General features: G+C 35.4%; 1 protein-coding gene across 7 annotated transcripts in view; it reads right to left on the bottom strand.

Annotated features, from left to right (window-relative positions):
* Positions 1-355: 355 nt before the first annotated feature.
* ABCB1 (ATP binding cassette subfamily B member 1) overlaps positions 356-21981 on the bottom strand; it is a 43173-nt gene continuing 21547 nt past the window's right edge. For 2 of the 7 annotated variants that reach the window (XM_027898715.1, XM_027898716.1), the window contains 15 exons: positions 21433-21603; positions 19133-19294; positions 17510-17692; positions 16538-16684; positions 16109-16213; positions 14774-14851; positions 13412-13495; positions 12215-12418; positions 8712-8812; positions 7578-7718; positions 6281-6437; positions 5786-5983; positions 4004-4210; positions 2330-2476; positions 356-869 (listed from right to left, as the gene is read on the bottom strand). In XM_027898715.1, the coding sequence (XP_027754516.1) occupies positions 675-869; positions 2330-2476; positions 4004-4210; positions 5786-5983; positions 6281-6437; positions 7578-7718; positions 8712-8812; positions 12215-12418; positions 13412-13495; positions 14774-14851; positions 16109-16213; positions 16538-16684; positions 17510-17692; positions 19133-19294; positions 21433-21603 (2280 nt within the window). In that variant the 3' untranslated portion in view covers positions 356-674. Of the gene's footprint in view, positions 870-2329; positions 2477-4003; positions 4211-5785; positions 5984-6280; positions 6438-7577; positions 7719-8711; positions 8813-11578; positions 11775-12214; positions 12419-13411; positions 13496-14773; positions 14852-16108; positions 16214-16535; positions 16685-17509; positions 17693-19132; positions 19295-21432; positions 21604-21981 lie in introns of those variants that run through there. The other 5 variants (XM_027898717.1, XM_027898718.1, XM_027898719.1 and 2 more) reach the window with 5 other exon arrangements.

The following is a 21981-nucleotide window of genomic DNA, read 5'->3' as shown; positions in this document are numbered from 1 at the left end:
TTTTTTTTTTCTGATCTGCTGTTTCTTTTACTGTGTTACATCTTTTTCCATCTCTTAAGGTTGCAACTCTTTGATGATCGGTAATCAACCACCACTGAGGTACTTGCAGTTCTGGGATCCTTGTTTTCAGCCTTTGCCCGTGTTTTCAAGACATTTACTACCATCCCAGGCTGAAACTTCACAAGAGGTATCTGGAATGAAACTTCAGCTGACCTGCAAGTTCTCGTAACAAGTTGGTAACAAGCCTAATAGGCCAGGACTGACTGTGTCTTAGACAGGCACAGTGAGGATAAGGCTTGAGGTGTCTTTCTGACAACAGCAAAGCTACTTCTACTGAGCATGAAAATGTTTCTAAGTTGCTTAACAGATATGCCTGATTAATGTGAATTTTGACAGAGTTCAAAGCAAGCTAATATTAATTACATTTGGCTTAGCATGCTCCTACTTCCATGAGGGTAATAGGCCACTGTTTTGGCCACACATAAAGCTGTGTGAATAATGAAAGCTAGTGCTGAGAAACTGTTACATATTTACTTAGTTATGTATGATTTATGAAAGGAAAGAAGAAAACCAAAAGTATCAAGACTGACTGTTGATATTGAAATAATTACAGGGACAGAAGTAGCTCCTGTGGAAATTCATAGATAAGTACTGCCTTTATACTATGTGTTGCATTACACACTTTGAACATTGACCAGAGAATAGTAGATGCCTTTTTCAGCCAGAAGCTGCTGATGGGTGCCTTGCTCTACAACCTTGCCATTCTGTATCACAGCAATCTTGTCAGCGTTTTGGACGGTGGAGAGGCGGTGAGCTATCACAATGCAGGTACGGCCTTCTCTGGCTTTATCCAGCGCTTCCTGAACAATCTGCACAACGAACAAACCAAAAGGTGAACTATTCTGACAGCTGTGAAGTTAACTGCAATATGAGAGTGAGGGAAAGGGAATATCTTGCTCGAGCTTCCTGATTTAGGATTAGCCTGTGTTGGCAAAGAGTCAAAACTGTTATAGCAGATGACGCTGTGATAGTTAAGAGGATAAGATGGAACCAGGCTCATTACTGAGGTGCATGGCAGGAGAACAAGAGAAAATGGTCATAAATTGTAACAGGAGATGTTCTGACTGGATATTAAAAAAAAGTATTCACTGTAAGGATAATTAAGCATTGGGACAAAAGAATGTCTGCTGAATCTCCTTGGAGATTTTCAAAGACTCTTCCAGACACAGCATTAAGCAGTCTCAGTTTGAATTCAGTATTGGCCCTTGTATAAAGATGTTTAATTGGGGACCTCCATAGGTCCCTTTCATGACAGATTAATTGTACATGGGAGTCAAGTCAGTATTCTTGGGTCAACCGCTATCATACTAGTTCTCATGATTTTGCAGGGACTCTCATGAATCATCTTTTTCGTAAAGCTAGGAGTGGCAGAAAAACAGTAAAAAGAATCTCTTCTTTCTTTTATTTATTCCTATGTTTATTAATATGGAATAAAATAAGAAATGAAATTTCAATTATGTGCCTAACTGGCACATAATTAAGAAAACAATGAATCATGGGATTATTTAATGGCATTTTCCCTTCAAGCCTCATTTTTATGCCTACAATTGATAAAAACTTAGTTCAAAAGTTTTAACTTTTCTCTCTATAATATTTCATATAATATTTGTCTCATTAATAGTAAGGGGTTTTGTGGACTCTGTTGATTTTTTTACAGCTAGACTATACTTCTGTTGTACCAAGACTGCAGCTTTGGGCTTAAGAAAGAAGTAAGTGTTCTAAAAATTTTCATTAGAACTTATTGTGCTAACCATGAACATGTAGCAAGGACTCGAGACCAATCTGAGAAGAAGAAAGCTTATGAAACAAGACTTAGTTCACAGAAAAAAAAACTTCTCTGACAGCATCCTCATCTTTTTGCCTTCTGCAGTTTGTGTGTCAGGTTTTATAGCACTTTTTCAGTTGAAGCCTGAAGAATTCTAGGCTAGGGAATGCATTCTTCATTGCAATTTCAATCTGTCTACTGCCATATAGATGCAAAAAGTACTTTTTGGTTTGGGTGTTTTGGTTGTGGGGTTTTTTTGGTGTTTTTTTTTTTTTGGGTGTGTGTGGTTTTTTGGGGGGTTTTTTTTTGGTTTTTTTTGCAGAAAGGAGTAAGACTTCTATATTTGTCTATTAATAGCATAAATATATAGTTTGCATAAGACACCATATGTCCAGCTTTTGCCTTCAATCTGGGACAGTAAAAAAAACAATCAGGATGTAAGAAAAAAAAAGGGGGTGAATGACGGAATTTAGATTCCAGACTCCTGGCTTAAACTTAAGTTACCTTTTCACTTTCTGTGTCTAAGGCAGAAGTAGCTTCATCCAGTAGCAGGATTTGGGGCTGACGCACAAGAGCTCGGGCAATCGCAATGCGTTGTTTCTGACCACCAGAAAGCTGCGTTCCCTTGTCTCCTACACGGGTATTGTATTTCTGGAAAGAATACATTAAGTTCAGGCTATGAATGCAAATCATTTCTGAAGTATACTGAAGCATATCAACCTTGACACCAGCCACCCATAAACTGCATATTCCATGCCAGTAGCTCTCTGAAAACAACTGATCAGAACTGCCAGCTGACACACATCTATAGATCTTTCACCAGGAGACTTCTTTGTAACATCAAGTATTTCCTAAATTCCAAGCAACAACACTCTCTAGAGTTGGATGGCAATGTTTTTCTCAATCAGGAGACAGAACACCAAAGATCAGTGGAAGTCCATGACAATACTGGGGATCAAACTCTGACTTAAAACACTCCAAGCTAGTGTCCAAATAAATCAGTTGTTCTAACCAACTTTTGAAAAAAATAGCAACGTGTAAGATGTATCAGATTCAGGCCAAATTATTTATCTTTATATGGATACAGACATTGTTAGACTTTATCTGTCTCTGTCAGGACAATTATGCTTTTAACTGAGTTGTGTGAGTTAAGGCAGACCAGTCAGGCCCCTGGACAAAGTCATATGTAAGTTATGGTAATCTATGAGGTATTAAACACTTGTTTGCAAAAAGCACCAAAGTTGTTTGAGACATCACTGTATAACATGAGCTTTCTCTACAAAGTTTTGGAAAGAGCAGATCTTGATAAGTCATTGAAAAGTAAACATGGTCTGCAAAAATCATGGTCCTTGGCTTTTGTAATTTTTTAAGCCGTTTATTAGCCTGAAATTAATCTGAATATATACAACACACAACTAAGCTGGCAACGTCCCAGCTTCAGAAATTTTTGAATGCAAGTTGGCATAAGTTAGAAATTGATTCATCAAACACACAGAAGAAAAATCTATACAAAACTAAATAATAAAAAACATTTTCTATCTTAGAAACTTCCCAAATCACAAATTATGCAAAGTAGAGATGAGAATTCAAGGGAAATGGGATTAAATGTTTAGCCTTTCTGAATACTTATTTGTAAATACATCTTGGTGGTCACTGCTTGGGACAAGATTATGTCATGGCAGACCTTTTGTCTGATCAAGATGCTCATTCTTACATCATTATGTGTCGGTCAGATATATATATGTGAAAAACTCTATTTTTGGACCATAGGAATACTAGAAATTTAAATTCTGACCAGGTAAACTAGAAGAAAAGTGCAACCTTGTCAGTCTAGCAGATTCTTTTACACATGCTTGAGATGGACAAGAGCTTAAAAAAAAGGTTCCATTTACTTAAAAACCTCTACCCTTCACTTCCAGCTCTCAATTAGTTACAATTGTGTCCTTTTCTTCCCTGAGATCTTGAATGTTCAGCTCTCTACTTGACACGGGAATTTCCCAGCGTAAAAATAATCATGGTAAACACAATTGAGAAAGGAAAAATGTTTTAAAAATTGTTTCAGATCTATTTGCATCTCAGGGAATCACTGTACCCCAGATATTTATAAGCAGACACAATTTTTCCCTGCCACTTTAGGTCACCTCCATTTCCAAGTAGGAAAGAAAAGGGATAACTTACATCTGGCAGAGAGTCAATGAAGGTATGAATATTGGCTTTTTTTGCTGCATTAACAATTTCCTCGAATGGCACGTGACGACTGTTATCTCCATACGCGATGTTTTCAGCAATAGTGCAGTCAAACAGGATCGGCTCTTGTGAGACGATACCAATCTGAGCTCTCAGCCACTTGATATTCAGTGCCTTTGCATCTTTGCCATCAAAAATCTGAGAAAGCAAACATTTTAAATTTTAGTCACATGGCTATATATGTATTTGAGACTTGCTGTAAATTCAGACACAGAAGTTGTGCAATTGCAACTGTTTCCTTACAGAGATCAATTGAAAGCTCACGTAATCCCTTGCCCTCCTTCTCCCCTATATCCCAAAATTCTCTAAGGGCTATTTTATAAAAGTGTTGCCTCAGTCCCTTTCTTTGTTTCCAGATTTAATTAGGATTTTGAAGACTAATTTGGAAGATAGGATATGCTGAGGCAATTTCAGAGAACCTTGGGTAATGTTCTTTCATTTCTTTCTTCAGCAGGAAAAATAAGCTAGAAAGGAGAAATGGCTTTTGACTATATAGGTATTTACCGTCTTTTTTACTTAGAATTCCAATTGATTTGCAGGTTGCTAAGATCTGCCTCCTGTCCCTTATCTGATGTGAAAAATCACTGAAGTAACTAGAGAATACAGTTACTGTGCATTCCGGATCTACCATATCAAACATCATGACTTTTAGGCTTAGTTACTCTCCTTATCAGACCAGCACAATTGCTCACTTTAGTGTACAGCTGCTTGGACAGTTACTGCTTTTAAAAACACAACCCTTTCACCTCAATTCACAGGGCAACTCAGCTTCTGGATTAGCCCACCACTTTTGTGGTTTCTATGCCAGAGGTCTGTGCTTTTCCTTTCAGTAAACCACGGTTGGTTATTTATGGATACAAGGTCAAAATAGTTGGTGAGGAAGTCAGACTTGGTTAAACACACTTTTGGGGAACTTGTTCTGCTACTTTCTACACATCATTTTGCTACACTGGACATGTTCAGGCATTTCCACCCCCAAAAAAATCTTTTCCATTGCATCTAGGTCTTATTTAAGTATTGCTTTATTTTTTGTGAATATCTCTGCAGATATAAGTTCTGAAATCCTCTTATCTCATCCAGCCCAAAATGTGCACCTTCTTTTTCAGACATAATCTCTGAGCACATTTACATCAAAGAGCAGCAGCAATAAACAATACTGTTATGTGAAAAAAAATATGTAAAGTTGCTGAATAGGTAGTGTAGGAAACTTTACATGTATTTTAAACTAAAAGTACTAAAATATTTAGAGTCTATCACATGGTATGTGGACATACTCTGAAAGATGTTTCTGACAAGTAGAAATTATGATAAAAATTGTTTTTGGCAATGTTCACTGGTTTTGGATTTCTGAAATAACATAGATGGCAAATTCTATGAGTACACTATACAGAAGTAGATACGTATATGTATATTTAACAAATTTTAAAGTGTTAATAATATAAAAAACTCAGGAAATTTGCCCTGGATTCAAAGCCATCGTTAGGTCATAGGTAAGGCATATTTTTACCATGCAGATCCTGCTCCTTTAATTCCTTATAATGTGGGAAACTGGGACTTACATACATCTCATTCAGTTAAGGAGCCCTGATGAGCCAAATGCTGATCTTTAACATTTAAATACTTAGAAATATCTATTATACTTCATCACATCACATAAAACCAGTAAGCACACCCTCAACTAATCTATTGACATGTTCTTGAAAAAATACTTACCATTTCTCCACCAAGTGGGTCATAAAATCTCTCAAGCAGCTGAACAACAGTACTCTTTCCACAGCCACTGCTACCAACAAGAGCCAGAGTTTGTCCCTTTTCTACTTTTAGATTCAAACCCTGCAGGATTTTGACCTCTGGTCGGTTTGGATAGTTAAATGCCACATCTTTGATTGTTATGTTTCCCTCAAATGTTTCCTGAAATTAAAAGAGCATCACCGTTACATCTTTAAGACAGTTTGACAGATGATTCAAATAGAATTGCAGAAGTATTTACTCCCCTCCCCGAAATCAATAGGGGTTTTGAAAACAAATAATGAGCAAAAGCTGGACTCACAGTAAACAACTTGGTCCATGTTGTGTTCAGATAAAGTGTCAAGAATGCATTGGGAAAAGGATGTAATCAGGAGAGGAAAAATCAGTTTGAAGGAAGTAAGAAGAATGCTGTTCATGTAACCAACAGATAATATCACCCATTACACATGGCTTACTTACAGGCTTCTCTCCTTCCTCACTGTAACTATCTATTGAGGGCACTCTTTCAAACAGCCGAAACAGGTGGGCTGCTGATATCTTGGCTTTGGCATAGTCTGGAGCAAAAGAGCTGGTTTGTCCTAAGGCCATTGCACCAAATACAACAGCTGAAAACACTCTATGAAAGACATCAGAAACAAAAAAAAAAATTCAATAGACAATGAAGAAAAGGACAATGGAAATGGGGTTGCAACTTTTTTTTTCACTCAGAGAAAAAAGATGGCAAAATTTAGAAAGAATAAAGTAGTAACCAACTATTATTGCTTTATTTACTCATTTAGCTCCACAAATTCCTTTTTACCCTCTTTCAAGGATGTGAACTAAACATGTCTGCATTCCAAATTCAGTGTTTTCATTACTTATTAGCACTAATTTCTTTAGTTATTAATACTGGTTAACTATATTAAATCTCAGCTGGGGCTATAAAGAAAGGGGTCAATGGATGGCATAATTGTTACTCTAATCCTACTCTTGTTTTGATTTTCTCTCTATGGTTCCATGACCTTTGGGAGTTAGTGATCAATTTTTAAGGCATCAACAAAAGTAAGAAATCAAGCCTGTAACAAGGTGACATTAAAGATTTAATTTTCTATCGGAGCTCTGATGGAAAAAATAGCAGGGTTTACAATACCAAAAAAGGTTGAAAACTATCCTATTATTTTTTATGGTGATTTTAATGTAAATTTATGAAATTTTATGTAATTTTATAGGCTACATTAGAATAGTTTAAGAACTTACTGTCTTCAGCTATTAATTACTGCCACACAAAAGAGGATTACCTATCACTGAGAAATGGTATTTGACATATGAGACCTCTTATCCTCTTTTAAAGCACAGTAAAATAGATTTAATACTTTAAATTTTGTCTTTTCAGAGCTACATAAAATAATCTGTTTTATTCTGCATTTAAACAGCCTAGGAGGGCTCACACAATTTTAGGTCAAACAATCCCTTTCAAGTCTAAATGAGCCACTGGAAGTTCACTCACTCAGCTGACTAGAGATGTTCAGCTAGCACATGGGATGCAGGCACTTTCCAACATCTTCCAGTCAAAATGAGCTGTGTTAATCACAATTAGGTTGCCAACAAAAAATTGGTATGATTGACATTCTTGGGTATTGAGGTCACTGCTATCTATACGGATAGAATCTCAGTCTTTTCACACTTGTTTACATAGCCCTGTATTGAGTTATTGTCTCTTAAATAATAAATTATTTTTCTGGACAGACAGAAAAAATATTGCAAATGTGATACTTACAAAAATACATTTTTATACTCCATGTGTCCACGTGCCACTAGATAGGCACCAAACCGGAAACAGCCAGCATAGGTAAAGAACATCATTGCTTGGGAAAGGGCAAAACAAAAGCCAAATATATGTGCCTTCTTCACAGAATTTCTGTAAGAAAGAATGCATATTTTCATCAAAGTGTACAATCATACTAAAGTTCTAACATGCAAATACCAACCGACTTTAGCTGATACTATTATGAATGGGAAGTGCACATACACTGAAACATTAACTAAAAATCACATCTTTGTCTCTTCCAGACAAACTGACCCATAGGGCAGTAACTTCTTATTTATACCAGAACAACAGTAAGATGAAAGTCTCAGAGCAGTCCCATCAACGTCAACCCTGAGAATGGTGAGAGACTGTTCTGAAAGCTGTGAGATATGAACTCAAAACCCAGCAGCCTGAGAAAAAGGCTAAGCAATATCTTTTATGTCCTGCACTGTGCTCTAATCACTCAATTATTATGGCTGATGTATTAGTGGCATCGCCACTAGTCTCCTGTTACATCTGTGTACAGATGCTGTCATTTCCTTTACTTTTCTCATGGATATCTGAAAATGAAACATTCCCTTCTAGAAAAAATAAAACTTTCTTTGAAAGAATCTTTTAAGTTTTTCACTTTAGGACTTTTAAATTTTTATTTAGTCCAGGTAGATTTATACTACTTTTTTTTTTCAGCTACAAACCAATAAGCAATTACTCAAACATTTTCATTCCCACTAATACTTTAAAAAATGGCAGAATGTAATATTCAAATTACATTAAAAAGCTTTTAATTAAATATCAAAAATACTTCAGGTGGAAATTCAAATTAGATCATTTCCAAAGCTCACTTAACATTTTTCCAAACTAAGTGAAATTGTATTAGAAGATACCAATATTATAATGAAAATTAATTAAATCAAGTTTAAAAAAAAGTTAGCTGGTGGTGGTTGCGTTTGTTAATAAAAAATATGCAAAATATTTACATTAATTCTGCAGTAAATAAATTATACATTAAATCATACACACTACAAAAAAAATCTATTTTTGTTGAAGTAAATGTGTGCAATTTATTACAGATATATTTTTTTAGCTTAGTTATTTTTATTATACCTGTATGGTACAATCAAATGTTCTCCATACATCAACTCAAATTTTCTTTCTCGGGTCAAGCTAACAACAGTTCTAATATTTTCTATCGCTTCTGTGGCAATCTGCAACAGAAACACAAATGTTTTAATCAGAAGTTAAGATTGTGTTGCAATTTCTTATCCTAAACTAATAAAACAATTCTGTTGGAATGTAATTTTTTATTTTTTATACTGGTTATTAAATATATGCACCTTTGATATAAAAAATAATCATTTTACATTTTTCTTTTCATGACATTGAGAATTTCTTGTGATGCTCAGAATTTTCTGATAAGACCTCTTTAATGTCCTACAGATAAATGGTGAAAAGCCATTAGAGAGCAATGACAATTATGGAGAAGATATTCAACAAGAAAAATGGGGTATGAGCATTCAACTTCCAGTCCACTGAGTCTGGGCTACAATCAAAATGTCCAGGTTACTTATGTGCCTTAGAGCCCAGCTTAGATCTCAGCACTAAATATTTGATCTGAACATTAATATCACCTTTAATCTTGTAGATTATTTAGACTTGAGTCATTTGTATGGGCAAAGGTACCTAGCAACATTTGAAGGCAATAAATATGTGTCTCTATGGGAGTAACAGATTCAAAGTCTTTACACAGTCTGTTGAAGACTCTGGAAGTGTCCACAAAGTCTTCCACAATGACCACACAGTGAGGCTAGGAACCTCACTGAACTAAATATGGTCTATTTAGTCCATATTAATGTAGAGTGGATGATGCTTAGAAGTGACCAACAGATGACACCTGGAATAATCACATCTCTTCAGACACTGGAACAATGCTGCTACCCTCTAATCACCCTCTGGATGAGACACTGGGCTTGAGTGCACAACATACATAGCCTCCTGTGCAATACGTGTTACGTTGAATATTCCAGTTGTCCTCAACTCCTGTTCCCACATATACTGTATTACAGCTGACAATCCCACAGGGATGGATGTTTTCGATTTCCTAATGTATCTCAAATGTTATTAAACACCTAAGCTCTCCTCAGCTGCCAATCAGTCTCATTTCTAAGGATGGGTATTAAGCAGGAGAGCTCATTTATGAGCATAGATACTGCACAAATGCAAAGTAATGCTTTGTTATAACTCAGAACTGTATGTACAGCAGGAAATGAATATGGGCAATACTGATGACAATTTAGCTTGACTTTTGCAGACATTGTATTGTCCTGCTGTACTGGTGAGGCTGCACTTTTGAGTACTCAGTTCAATTTTGGGCCCCTCTCTTCAAGAAGGACATTGAAGTGCTGGACCATGTCCAGGGAAAAGTAACAAAGATGGTGAAGGGTCAAGAAAATATTTTCTGTGAGAAGCAGCTGAAAGAATTTAGTCTGGAGAAAAGGACGCTCAGAGGGGACCTCGTTGCTTTCTACAACTACCTGAAAGGAGGTTGGAATGAGGTGGGGGTTGGTCTCCCTTGCCATGTTTCAAGTGAAAGGACATGATGAAATGGCCTTAAGTCATGCCAAGGAAGATTTAGATTAGATGTTAGAAAATTTTTTTTCACTTTTAGTGTGGTCAGGCATTGCAATAGGCTGCCCAGGGAGGTGGTGGTGTTACTGTCTCTGGTAGCGTTCATGAGGTGTCTGGATATGGCACTTGAGGATACAGTTTAGGGGTGATTATGGTGGTGATAGGTTGGACTAGATGATCTTGAAGGTCTCTGCCAATCTTGATGATTCTGTGATTCTGTGAAAAGACCTTCAATGCTTTAACATATTTTGCTGAAATATACATTTAATGCATCATAATTTTAGTCTAATGAAGACCATAAAATAAGGTTTTCAGTAACTTAAGCATGGCAGTCCTTTGCAGAATGCAAATTTTCCTGGTAAAACACCATCTTTTCTCAAAAAAAACCTAATTTTTTTAAAAAAAAACAAAAATACAGAAGAACTCCAGTAGTCCAGTCCTTGTTTAGGTGGTCTTGAGAGGGGAAACTCATACATTTCTACGAAAAGTAAATATTTTTTTAAGTTTTGTACAAATGTCATAAATGTTTGTAATGCCCGTGGTAATTTTTCGCGATCTTCGGCATTAAGAAAGTCTTTAGTGCCTATTCCAAGAATTGCAAACTTTTTTCTGTCATATCTTACAACAAAACAAAATGAAATAAATGTTCAGCCATTAGAGAAAAGAAGCAGAAGAAATGTAGGCAGGTTGGAAGGAAAGAAATTGCATTCTTTGACTTGTATGAAAAAGTTCGTGGAAAGGTCATTGTGCACAATTTCCTGTGGCCTTGGAGGGACAAAAATGGTTTTCAGCAACTGTATCTACACACATGAGGGAAGGAAGGAAATAAACCTCATTTAGTAAACAGGAGTTACTGGAAGGCTTGGAGGGATGAGGATGAAGACACCAAAATTTTGGGTGTCAAAGCTTCTGGTGCAGTCAATGGATATCTATTCAACATAACCAGAATGAATTCAGTTGTCTATGCAGTGTGCTTACTTAGTCTGCTTCTCCAAAATCATTGATTGGAGTGGGAAGGACTCTAATCTAGCTGCCTACTGGCAGGTGACTTGTGCCCTTGGAGATGGTCTCGGATACTCAGATCATTTGGGTAAGGCATGGCAGATAAAACACAGAGCACAGAGTAGACCCAGACCCTTCTGAAATGGCAACTGGAGGCCACCCAACTATGGCCCCACAAATAACTATAAAGGGACATTACACTGCTAGAACACGTGCAGACACATACATTTAAACACCAAATCTGAATGTTAAAACTATTCCTTATGTGCATGGTCTTAGATAAATGATTTTCTTCTCACTTTAAAAACAGTAGGACATAGGAAGAGATTTTAGAAAAGTTTTACCTTGAAGAAAGCAATTATCTAGGACGTGATGAACTAGTTGTTCTGTCCCAGAAGGATTTTTGGAATGCAGTGACATTAAATGCCTTCATTTAATTTGTTAAAAAAGGGTATAGCCTTCTTGCTTTTCAGTTCTCAGCTTCCACTCAAGAAAGAAAGGAATGGCAAACAGAAACCAGTGGGTATATACATATTATCCCTGCAAACAGCGATAAGATGAAGGAGGGGGGAAATAAAGAGCAGTATATAAACATAAGACAGATGACATGCCAAAAAGGGATGACAGGAAAAAAAAAAACACAAACAAAAGAGAATGTCAAAATGAAGAATGTCGCAAAATAAAGGAAAACAAAGATGATCAGAACCAGAATGAGAAAAGAGAGTGCCTGAATAGTGTTTAGCACATTCAGGGATTTATCAGCTATAAAAATATATGTTGGTTAATAACATAATTCTTCAATTATTATTGAAGAGGTATGATGCTCTGTAGATCTGCTAGTGTAACTACATAGAGTTCAGCTGTCTCTGGAAATCATATATCATGAATTATTCTGTATTTGGAAGTAATACACCCAGTAATAATACTTTGGTAGACATGACTGTATTATTACACAAATAGATAAATTTCTCTAAACCCACCTTTCCTGCAGCTTCCAGCTCCTTTTTGTCTTTCTTAGCATGCCCAGCCAACATCCTCATTTCAATCATCCCTGCCACTGCAATGATGGGTACAACAGCTAAAAGTAGCAGGGTCAGCTGCCAGCCATATATTAATGATATAATGATTCCAGTCCCCAGATTGGCTATGTTTTGGGCAATTAATGCCAGTCTGACACCAGTTGCCTGGAAGAAGAAAAAAGGCATTTCTTACTAAAGTAACTGTGATTTAAATAAGAAAAGCATTTTCTCCCCCAATATTCCTGATTCTCAAAGCACTATTTAAAAAGTCTTAAGTCAGCTTTGCTATTTTTTTTCAAAATGGGAGCTTCTTAAATGTTTTTGTATAAAAATATCCTGATCACATTTATTTCTTCTTTTCCCTTATTCTGATGACTTAAATGTACACCGCAGTTTCTAAATTCTGCTCTTGAAGCTGAACAAACTTGAACCTCAACACATATTCAAATATACATCTACACATTACAATTGGTCATATTTTGTAGATCATACACTTAGCTTTATAAGTCATCACACAAAGCCCAATGAATAAGAAAATTAAACATTTAACTTCTCCAATTGAAGTAAAGTCAAAGATACTTCAGAATTCCTCAGTTCAGAAAAACACCAAACTCGTCAGTTCTCAGAGCAGTAAAAATTTACTTGAGCATACACAAATAATTACATTCAGTGTACTTTGGTTTGGTATTACAGACCTCTGAAAATCCACAATTTATTTTTAAAGACACTCTGAAAAGTAACAGAGGAAAGAGAGCCTACTGCTTACAATTTATTATTTTTTTTTTAAATTAAGTAATCTGTGCCATCAGAAAAATAGCAGAAGGCCCTAAGCTGAACAAATTTAGATGCATGTCTTTAGGTGAATAAGACCTCTTTAAACAGATTTCTTAGATAAGAGATTCCCAATAAATTTGTGTAATAATGAAGATCACAATACAGCACAATAGTTAATTTTAGAAAAGGTTTACTTGGAAATGTTTTTGCAAACATATATTATCATAACTGTTATAAAACACCTCAGTGCATTCTCTACCAACTATTGTTTTATAGTAATTTTTAGTTGTCAAAGCTGAGACTGTTATCAACCAGCCACACCCAAGCTGCAACTTTGCTATATGCTAAACCAGTATGAAAAATACAAACCAAAATTTTACTTACTCCTTTCACTTGTGAGGCATCATTAGCAAGTCTCGTAGTTAGTGCTCCGGTGCTATTTTTTGGATTATCAAACCAGCCCATATCCTACAATAAGAAACATTATTTTTAAGAGCAGTGTTTAGACATTTCATATAAACTGCAAAGTAAATCTAAGGTCTACCTAATGCAACTGGGTTTAGTGTCAAAAGACTGTGTATGTGGCAGTGCCTCAGTTCTGCATATTTAATTAAGTTTAATTCCTTCATTAATTGTTGAGGTCAGGTATACAGTTTATAATTTATTCACCATGTGACCCAGTATCTGATTTTAAATTTCATATGTAATATGCATTGAATTAAGTCCTGATAAAGTATTACTGGCATTTGTGACATCAAGGCTCAATTGAAAGATTGCTTTTTCATTAGATTTTCAGTATGGCTGATCTATAAGTCATAGTTTTGCAGACTACAAGAGTTTTCTGTCCCATTACAAATAGTCATATCAACATGAATCAAATTCTATGCTTACATGTAGCTTTAGGAGCAAGAATAAAACCCCATAACTATTATATTGTATATTTCAAAGTCTAAAATACTGATCCTGAAATCATGCAAAATTAAGGCTGTCTTAGACACTACATGAATTACTTTAAAACATTATGAAATATTTATATTTTAGTTCTCTGAAAGTGGCTTTAGATTTCAATATACAATCTTACTATTGTACTAACAAACAAAAATTATAGATCTGGGAGCTCCTTGACAGAGGCTTCCAATTTATAAATAAAAACATGTCTATACATATCATAATTTAAATCAGACATTTAAAGTAAGAGTTACAATGTAAGCTGTGTTGCATTTCTTTACTGGAGAAAGAAATGTGCACCAAGAACACAAAGCAGGTAAACGAACAGGCAATGGGATACCACTGGTGCACATCAGCTTGTTGAGCTGTAGTAGCTTGGCTGTAAATCTTAGTCCTAGCAAGGAGTACTTAAAATGCTCTTGTATTGGCTGAAGACCCTCCTTCTAAGGATACCTGGCTTAACCACATGTAACTAAACAAATTGGTTTCACAACTGGTTTAAACAATAATCTCTGTAGAGAAGTCATAATATGGTAGCGATGCATTATACAGTTATTTTATACAAATGCAATCAATAATTATACCAGTTATATAATTTTACCAATTATTAATATTATTATACCAATACAATTATTTAGTTACATTTAACCATTACATATTAAATTATTAAACTGATAAATTGCAAATTTAATTGTTAATTATTAAATTACAATTCTTACACTATTATAAAAAGAATTACATTTAATTACAATGAATTGTTTTTAAAACCCTGGAGTGCAAAATATTTATTATCTTTACCTGTCTCAGCATTGCTTTAAACGCCATGAATCGAAGCCTCATTGTAAGAATTTCTCCAGATTTGCCAAATGTGAAACCCTATTTGAGAAAAGATACGATGCTTAGCATACTATTACAGTGTCTGTGTTTATTCAATAAATATTTTAGATACTTCATCTCCACAACATCGAAGTACAAAATATTGCAGTCTTGTTTGCACAGAGCAAATACAAAACTAAGTTTAATATATGTAAATCCTAGTAGGTTCACAGTACAGATATTCAAATATTATTTCTGGAAAAAATACAGGGAGCATAGCAATATTTCCCAGCACTGCTTCACCACCACACTTCAAGGAAAAGATCACTAATCAACTCTTCAACTTCATTTGTATGAAATATGAAGTATTTGTATGAAGTATGAAGTACTTGTATGAAGTATTTGTATGAGCTGACCTATGTCAGATTTAAAGAGGTAGCATTTAGGCCACTCATTTTAAGTTAAGGACTAAGTAAGGCAATCTGGGTTCATTGAAGTCAAATGCATCACTCATATTCAAAGCATTGTCTGAACATTTATAAACTGAGCAAACCTATCACAGCCATGTACAACTCAGTCTTGTGTACTCAAGGCCTTTCTGCATGTATGTGCCACAAGAAAATTCCATAAATAAATTAGAAGGTTTTTGCGAGAATGTTTATTCTGATGTCCCAAGTGCACGTTCTTTTTTCACTGTGTAGGGTCTTTTAACAGATAAAACTGCACAAACATATTCAGAAATTATAAACCAGACTACGTATGAAATTATGATTACTATTTTTTATTATTGTTTTTAATGTGGCCATGTTGTAGCAGTTACAACCATTCGTATTTCAGCAGGAGGAGCTGAATATCAGCATGATAAGTATTACCTGATGAATTTGGGCCAGGGAATCTTTTGAAGACTCCCATAAGGTAAGGTTTGAATGGGAAAAGGCTTAGGGAGATAAAAAAATGGAGAACTAAGGCAAGAGATTGGTAGGTTTTCTTTCACTAACAGATTCAAGCAGGAAGGCTTGAGGATGAGAAGGAAGTGGTCAAGGTTGGAGGAGTTGGTTGTTAGGTGAGATGTGTTTGACTGGTGATTAAGAGGGGAAGTTCTGAAGTTAAGAGGTCTGAATAGGTTGGAAGGTCTCTAACACATGAGAAGCTCTAGGTCAAAAAGGTTTCAGCTCAAGACACATCTAGAACCATAAATACAAGTTCTGGTTTGAGTTGGAGACATGTATTATGAAGATGCAAATTTTTAATATATTTCAGAATTGGTTTCTAAAACATGATGAACAATTATAATAGAGTAAAAATAATAAAACATACCTGAAGAAAGAAAGTAAAAAAGGAAATTATCCCAAGTACTAAAAACAGTAGTGAATATAAGTCACTCTTTTGTCTTAAAAGGTCTTTGTCAGTTTCTGAGAAAACCTATAAAAATAACATTCAAAACAACATTATTTAAAATCAACTAACATCTAAAGTAATCTCATTTTCTCAGTAACTAATTTTGGTGGTCATTTGCATTCCTTTAAAATTTGAGTATATCTTACATATGATTACAAGTATAACAAGCAAAATTCAGGTTATAGCAAGATTTTTAGGATTTTGTAAATTTCATACAATTTTTCAGATATTTGCAAGAGTGCTTCATCCACTCCTCAGCTTCATTATGCAGTGATTGTTTTAAACCTAGTTTTATTAAAAATAAATTTTGTGTAAATATAGTTTTTTGCATATTTTATTCCAACTTACCCCTATAATTTCGGAAAATATGATCGCAAATCCAGGTTGTAAAGCTCCATTGATAACTGCACATAAGGTTCCAGCTACAAAGTATGGCCACTCAGTTTTGTTTAACTTCATAATTTTCAGAAATGAAGCCGGAGGTAATTCTTCCTCCTAAATAAAGGAAATTCTGTTAGGAGAAGCATGAACGTCTTTGGAGAAATATGGAGAAAAAGAGAGATTAATAGTCAATTTTCTACTCCCAGAACCTACTCAGAGGAAGTAAAAATGTATACTTCTTAATAACAAGAATAAATGTACAAAACTGTGCAAACCTGATTGTACATTTCTTTTTATTATTCTAATACAAGGAAGGTGTGTACCAAGCTGTTACACTACATCTACAGCTCCTGTCATTCTATATTAGTTTATCCATATAATTTTTTTGGTAAACACTCTCGGTATTGGTCATTGGTGCTTGAACCATCAATTCTGGGCATATTGCTGTGTGGAATCCACGACTAGATTAATTGAAGTAATTGTTCACTAAGCATTTATAACAGTGAAGTAATCACTGTAAATATGAATGCAATCATATTTGGAGAGGGGGTTTTACTAGTTTTGTTGTAAGAGTTGTATTGGGCCAAATGCTCTGTTTCTGATCCAAAAATGAATGTTTAACCTTCATAGACTATGTCAGTATGTTATGCAAATATACGTATTTCTTTTAAACCTAATTGATTTTCAATAATAAACCCATCAACATTGTTATATACTTTTAAAGTCCCACTTTATTTGCATTATCATTCATGTTGAGAATAAAGAAACAAGCTATGAATATTAACCGTTAAATGCTATTTAGAATTTGAAAATTCTTATGGTTTTTTAACCCCTATGAAATGCCTCCTTCTTCTTGTATCTGTCTTGAGCAGGAGAATGAATTTAAAATACATCTTTAGAAGGAATCAAATTCACTAATATTTCTGCAAAGATACTTACAGGTGAACTTTTTTTCTCATCAGAATCATCATCTTGCTCTCCTCGCCCTTTCATGCTTCTCCGAGTTGATCGTCTACTCAGTCCTCTTGTAAAGGATCCTTCAAATTCTGGTTCAGAGTCACGTTTTTTGACACTAAGTGCCTTCTCATCTTTTTCTGATGAGGGAACTTCAGCTTCTATTGCCTAAAAGTGGGAAGAATGTGATGCTAAGATTAATTATGCATATATTACTTTCAAAATTGTAAGGTAATCAAAGTAAAAGTAACTTGAAAGAGATATGGAGGAAACAACATGCTTTAAAGGAAATATGAAAATCTGTGTTTTATTTTAGTAGATCTCTGTCTTCAGAGCTTTATTCATATGAGTATCACACCTCTCAAGAAAATATTTATTCTAAGAGGAGGGCAGGGGAGTGTAAGTGGTTGCTCTTTTTTTTTCTATGAATTACCTACTAACAAAATTTTAAATTCAGGGTTAATATTTTGCACTCATCTTGGGTTCTCAGGGTATACACTCTTTATGAAGAGATAAAAAATTAACCCACTTTACTGCAGACCACTCTTAGCAATACTTGACTTTAAATGGAATATGGAAGTTCAGGATGAAATAGGTCAAAAAGAGATTTTGACTGAAAAATTTGAGCAGTCTGGAAAAGAGCCCTACTCTTGGTGATAGTTTTGCCTGTCTCTTTGACAGAATTATTAAATGTCTACCCACCCCTGAGGTATTTAATAGTAATGGGAGTCAAAGTTGCCTTCAACTTGTGTTTATTTTTTCCAGAAAGTTTTTATTTCTTCCTGCATTTTGCACTACTAATAAAAATTACTTTTTTCTTGCTTTCCATTTTTTGTTTCTTTGTTTTTTATTTTCTTTCCAGTTTATATTTCCTCATTTTTCCATTAATCACATTTGTTTGCATACAAAGTTACTTCGAATCTAAGGTAACAAAATGTATTCTCATGTTTTACGAAGAAATATTTTAATTGGTCTGGTTTACTCTTTGACATACTGAGGAGGCAGTTTAAGTTTCTTTAATGGACATGGTGGTTATGCAGACATTTGATACTTACATCGCGTGGGATGTAAGTATCAAAGTATTTTGGTCTTCACTTATTAATTAATACATTTCTGATATTTATTATAATTTCTAATCTCTTTTTTTCTGTCTACATAACTTCAAAACATATTTTCACACTTGACATAGCTGGATTATTTTTCTTTTTCCTCTATTCCCCCATTTTTTTTTCTTTAGAAAGAAATTCAGTATGAAGGAATATAAACAAACAGCTTAAAATATGCCTGCTCTATTCCTTCAGTATCAGCTACTGTATTTTACCTTTTATCATAGGCTAAGAACAAGAAATGGAATAGCAACCTACTGTAGTCGTCTGCTCTACATTATCTGCATAAAAAGAAAACATAAAATAATCTTTTAGATTTAAATAAATAGAGGGTTAAAAATATACTATCCTTGGTTTAAATAGGTCTTGTGTCAAAACTAGTGGTCTCCTCTCTCAAATTACTGGTCTCTTTCAAAACACTTCCTCATACTTCTGATAGCATACAATGACTGTGGGTGAGGAAAACAAAAGAAAATGAGGCAACACCTAGAGAGAAAAGTACCTGCATGTTAACAAGTTTGTAGTAGATTCCCTTCCTCTCAATCAGTTTAACATGGTTTCCTTGCTCGGCAACAACTCCACCTTCAAACACAGCGATGTGATCTGCATTTCGGACTGTTGACAGCCGATGAGCCACCACAACCGTGGTGCGTCCTTCCCTTGCCTAGAAAGAGCAAAGTTTAATAGGAGTGTTTCTAAGTAAATTCAAAAAGTGTTCCTCTGTGTATTAGATTTGAATAAGACCTAAAGGAAACACTGAAATGGTTCACAGAAAAATATAACTTTCCAAAAAGATTTGAAACCATATTTCAATGAGTACTTTAAAACAGAAATATAATCTTTACCCTGAAGATGAAGAAGAGACAACCTTTCGCCATGGCACACATATATCCTACAATTTTGAGCACAAATATCTAAACAAAATTCTCGATATTTAAAATTTTAGAATGTTACAAACCTTAAAATCGAAAAAACGCCAGAAGATTTTATATTGAAGCCCATAGTTCTCAATTTAAACTTTAAAATTCATGGAAACTAGTTTATACTCAGAAGAATTAGAGAACACTTCACACTTATATTTTAAAAATTTCAGTGTTTTAAGCCTTAAGTCATTGTTAACTCAAGTAGCTACAATGAAAATAAAACCTCCTACTACTTCATGTGAAATTATTTCAACTATCAACCTGTCTTTGGATATTTATAAATGTATTACACCTAATGTTTCAGATGTCACAGCTTGCCATTTTAATTATGAGGCTGTATTAAAGTGATCAAGCAAATTTTAGCTTAACTAATCAAAGTAATGATCCCGAGAAGCGGAATTTTGTCAGAAAACGGATGGAGTTCATCTTCAGTGATGTCCCTCAAGAGTCCATACTGGGACCCATACTATTAAATATCTTCATCACTGATATAGATAAATGGGATTGAGTGCACACTCAGTACTTTTACAAATGACATCACTGAGGGAGGGGATGGCATTCAAATCTCTGACAGGCTTGAGGAGCAAAGCCACATGAACACCATGAAGTTCAATAAGGCCAGGTGAAAGGCCATGCACCTGGGTCAAGGCAATCATAACATCAATATAGACTAAAAGATGAATGAATTGAGAGCAGTTCTGCAGAGACAGGCTTTGGAATAATGGTGGATGAAAAACTGGACACGAGCTGACAATGTGTGCATTGCAGTCCAGAAAGACAACTGTAATTTGGGCTGCATCCAAAGAAGCATGGCCAGCAGATTGAGTGAGGAGATTCTCCCTCTCTACTCTCCTCTGATGAGATCCCACCTGGAGTACTGCGAGTTCTGAGGAAGACCACAAAAACTATCAGAGAGCTAAAAGACCTCTCCTATGCAGACAGGCTAAGAGAGCTGGGGTTCAGCCTGGAGAAAAGAAGGCTCCAGGGAGACCTCATTACAGCCTTTCAGTACATAAAGGGTGACCACCCTTATGACCATCAGGTGACAGATTATTACCAGGGCCTGAAGTAACAGGACAAGGGACAATGGTTTTAAACTGAAAGAGGGTAGATTTAGATTAGATGTAAGGAAAAAAATGTTTACAATGAGGGTGGTGAGACACTGGAACAGCTTGCCCAGAGTTGTGGATGCCCCACCCCTGGAAGTGTTCAAGGCCAGCTTGGGTGGGGCTCTGAGCAACCTGATCAAGTGGAATGTGTCCCTACTCCATGGTGGAGACTAGATAATCTTTAAAGGTCCCTTCCCACCCAAACCACTCTGTGATTCTGTGAGTCCCTCGGTCTTCTGCAAAAGTTCACAGGTATACAAATTTATAAGGTAAATACAGGGACTCCTTAGTTGCACCAGCGATGAGCTGTCCATTATCGAGACATTCCACATCAAAAACAAAAGAAGCACCTAGAAGCATTCATGTTAACTGAAGCAAGTGTTTCCTTGGAGTATTTCATGCCAAGTCACTGCTACAACAATTATGACATGCTGGTAATGCTTATCTTGTCTGTCAAGCTTCACAGGTTAATTAAGCAGGTGACTGACAACAGTATTCATGTCCGTAAAACAGATAATAGCAGAGGATGGTATTTACACCAAGAAAATGTTGATTTAAGCTCAATAATGCAGAAAATATGATTCCATATTCTCACTCAAAATAAGATTCCTCTCTGTAACGCTTGCAGGATCTCAAAAATTCTCAGTACAAAGAATATTTGCCAAATCTAAGTTTACCTTGTTTTATGGGTCTCTATTTTCAACAAAAGTTGGGGGGAAAAGTAAATATTAGGCTCCTGCTTACCTGCTTCATTTTAAAACACTACTGACCTTGTCCAGTGCTGCCTGCACAACTGATTCACTCTCAGTATCCAAAGCTGATGTTGCCTCATCAAGTAGAAGAATTTTAGGATTGCGAACCAGAGCTCGGGCAATTGCTACTCTTTGTTTCTGGCCTCCACTCAGCTGTGCCCCTCTTTCTCCAACCACAGTTTCAAACTTCTACAAGACAACCACATGTATTCAAAACACTCAATGTCACAGTACTCCGACCAAAGACAGGCAGTGTAAAGGAAAGAATCATCAGTGTCAGTAACCCCAATAGCGTTAAACAGGAATAAATACCCCAATAGCGTTAAACAGGAATAAATATGCACTTGGATAAACCTGCCTAATCATTTGTGTTCCTGGAATTCTGATAGTTTTTCAAATACCTGCCAAATCATGACCCAAAGACATAAAATTAACATTCCTCTCACAAGTTATGAGGAAGCTCTGCACAGCTTCGCATATCCACAGTTCCAAGGATAGTTTCCTTTCTTAACAAGCATTCCTCCTAAGGAACTATTTGGCACAAGAGGGTTTAGAAGAAATTGTTTC

This window comes from Empidonax traillii, unplaced genomic scaffold (genome assembly GCF_003031625.1).
Source record: "Empidonax traillii isolate 1590-97213 ecotype Southwest subspecies unplaced genomic scaffold, ASM303162v1 scaffold619:size634076, whole genome shotgun sequence".
NCBI lineage: Eukaryota > Metazoa > Chordata > Aves > Passeriformes > Tyrannidae > Empidonax > Empidonax traillii.
Note: the sequence above shows the minus strand (reverse complement) of the source record. Positions and strands in the feature narration are given on the sequence as shown.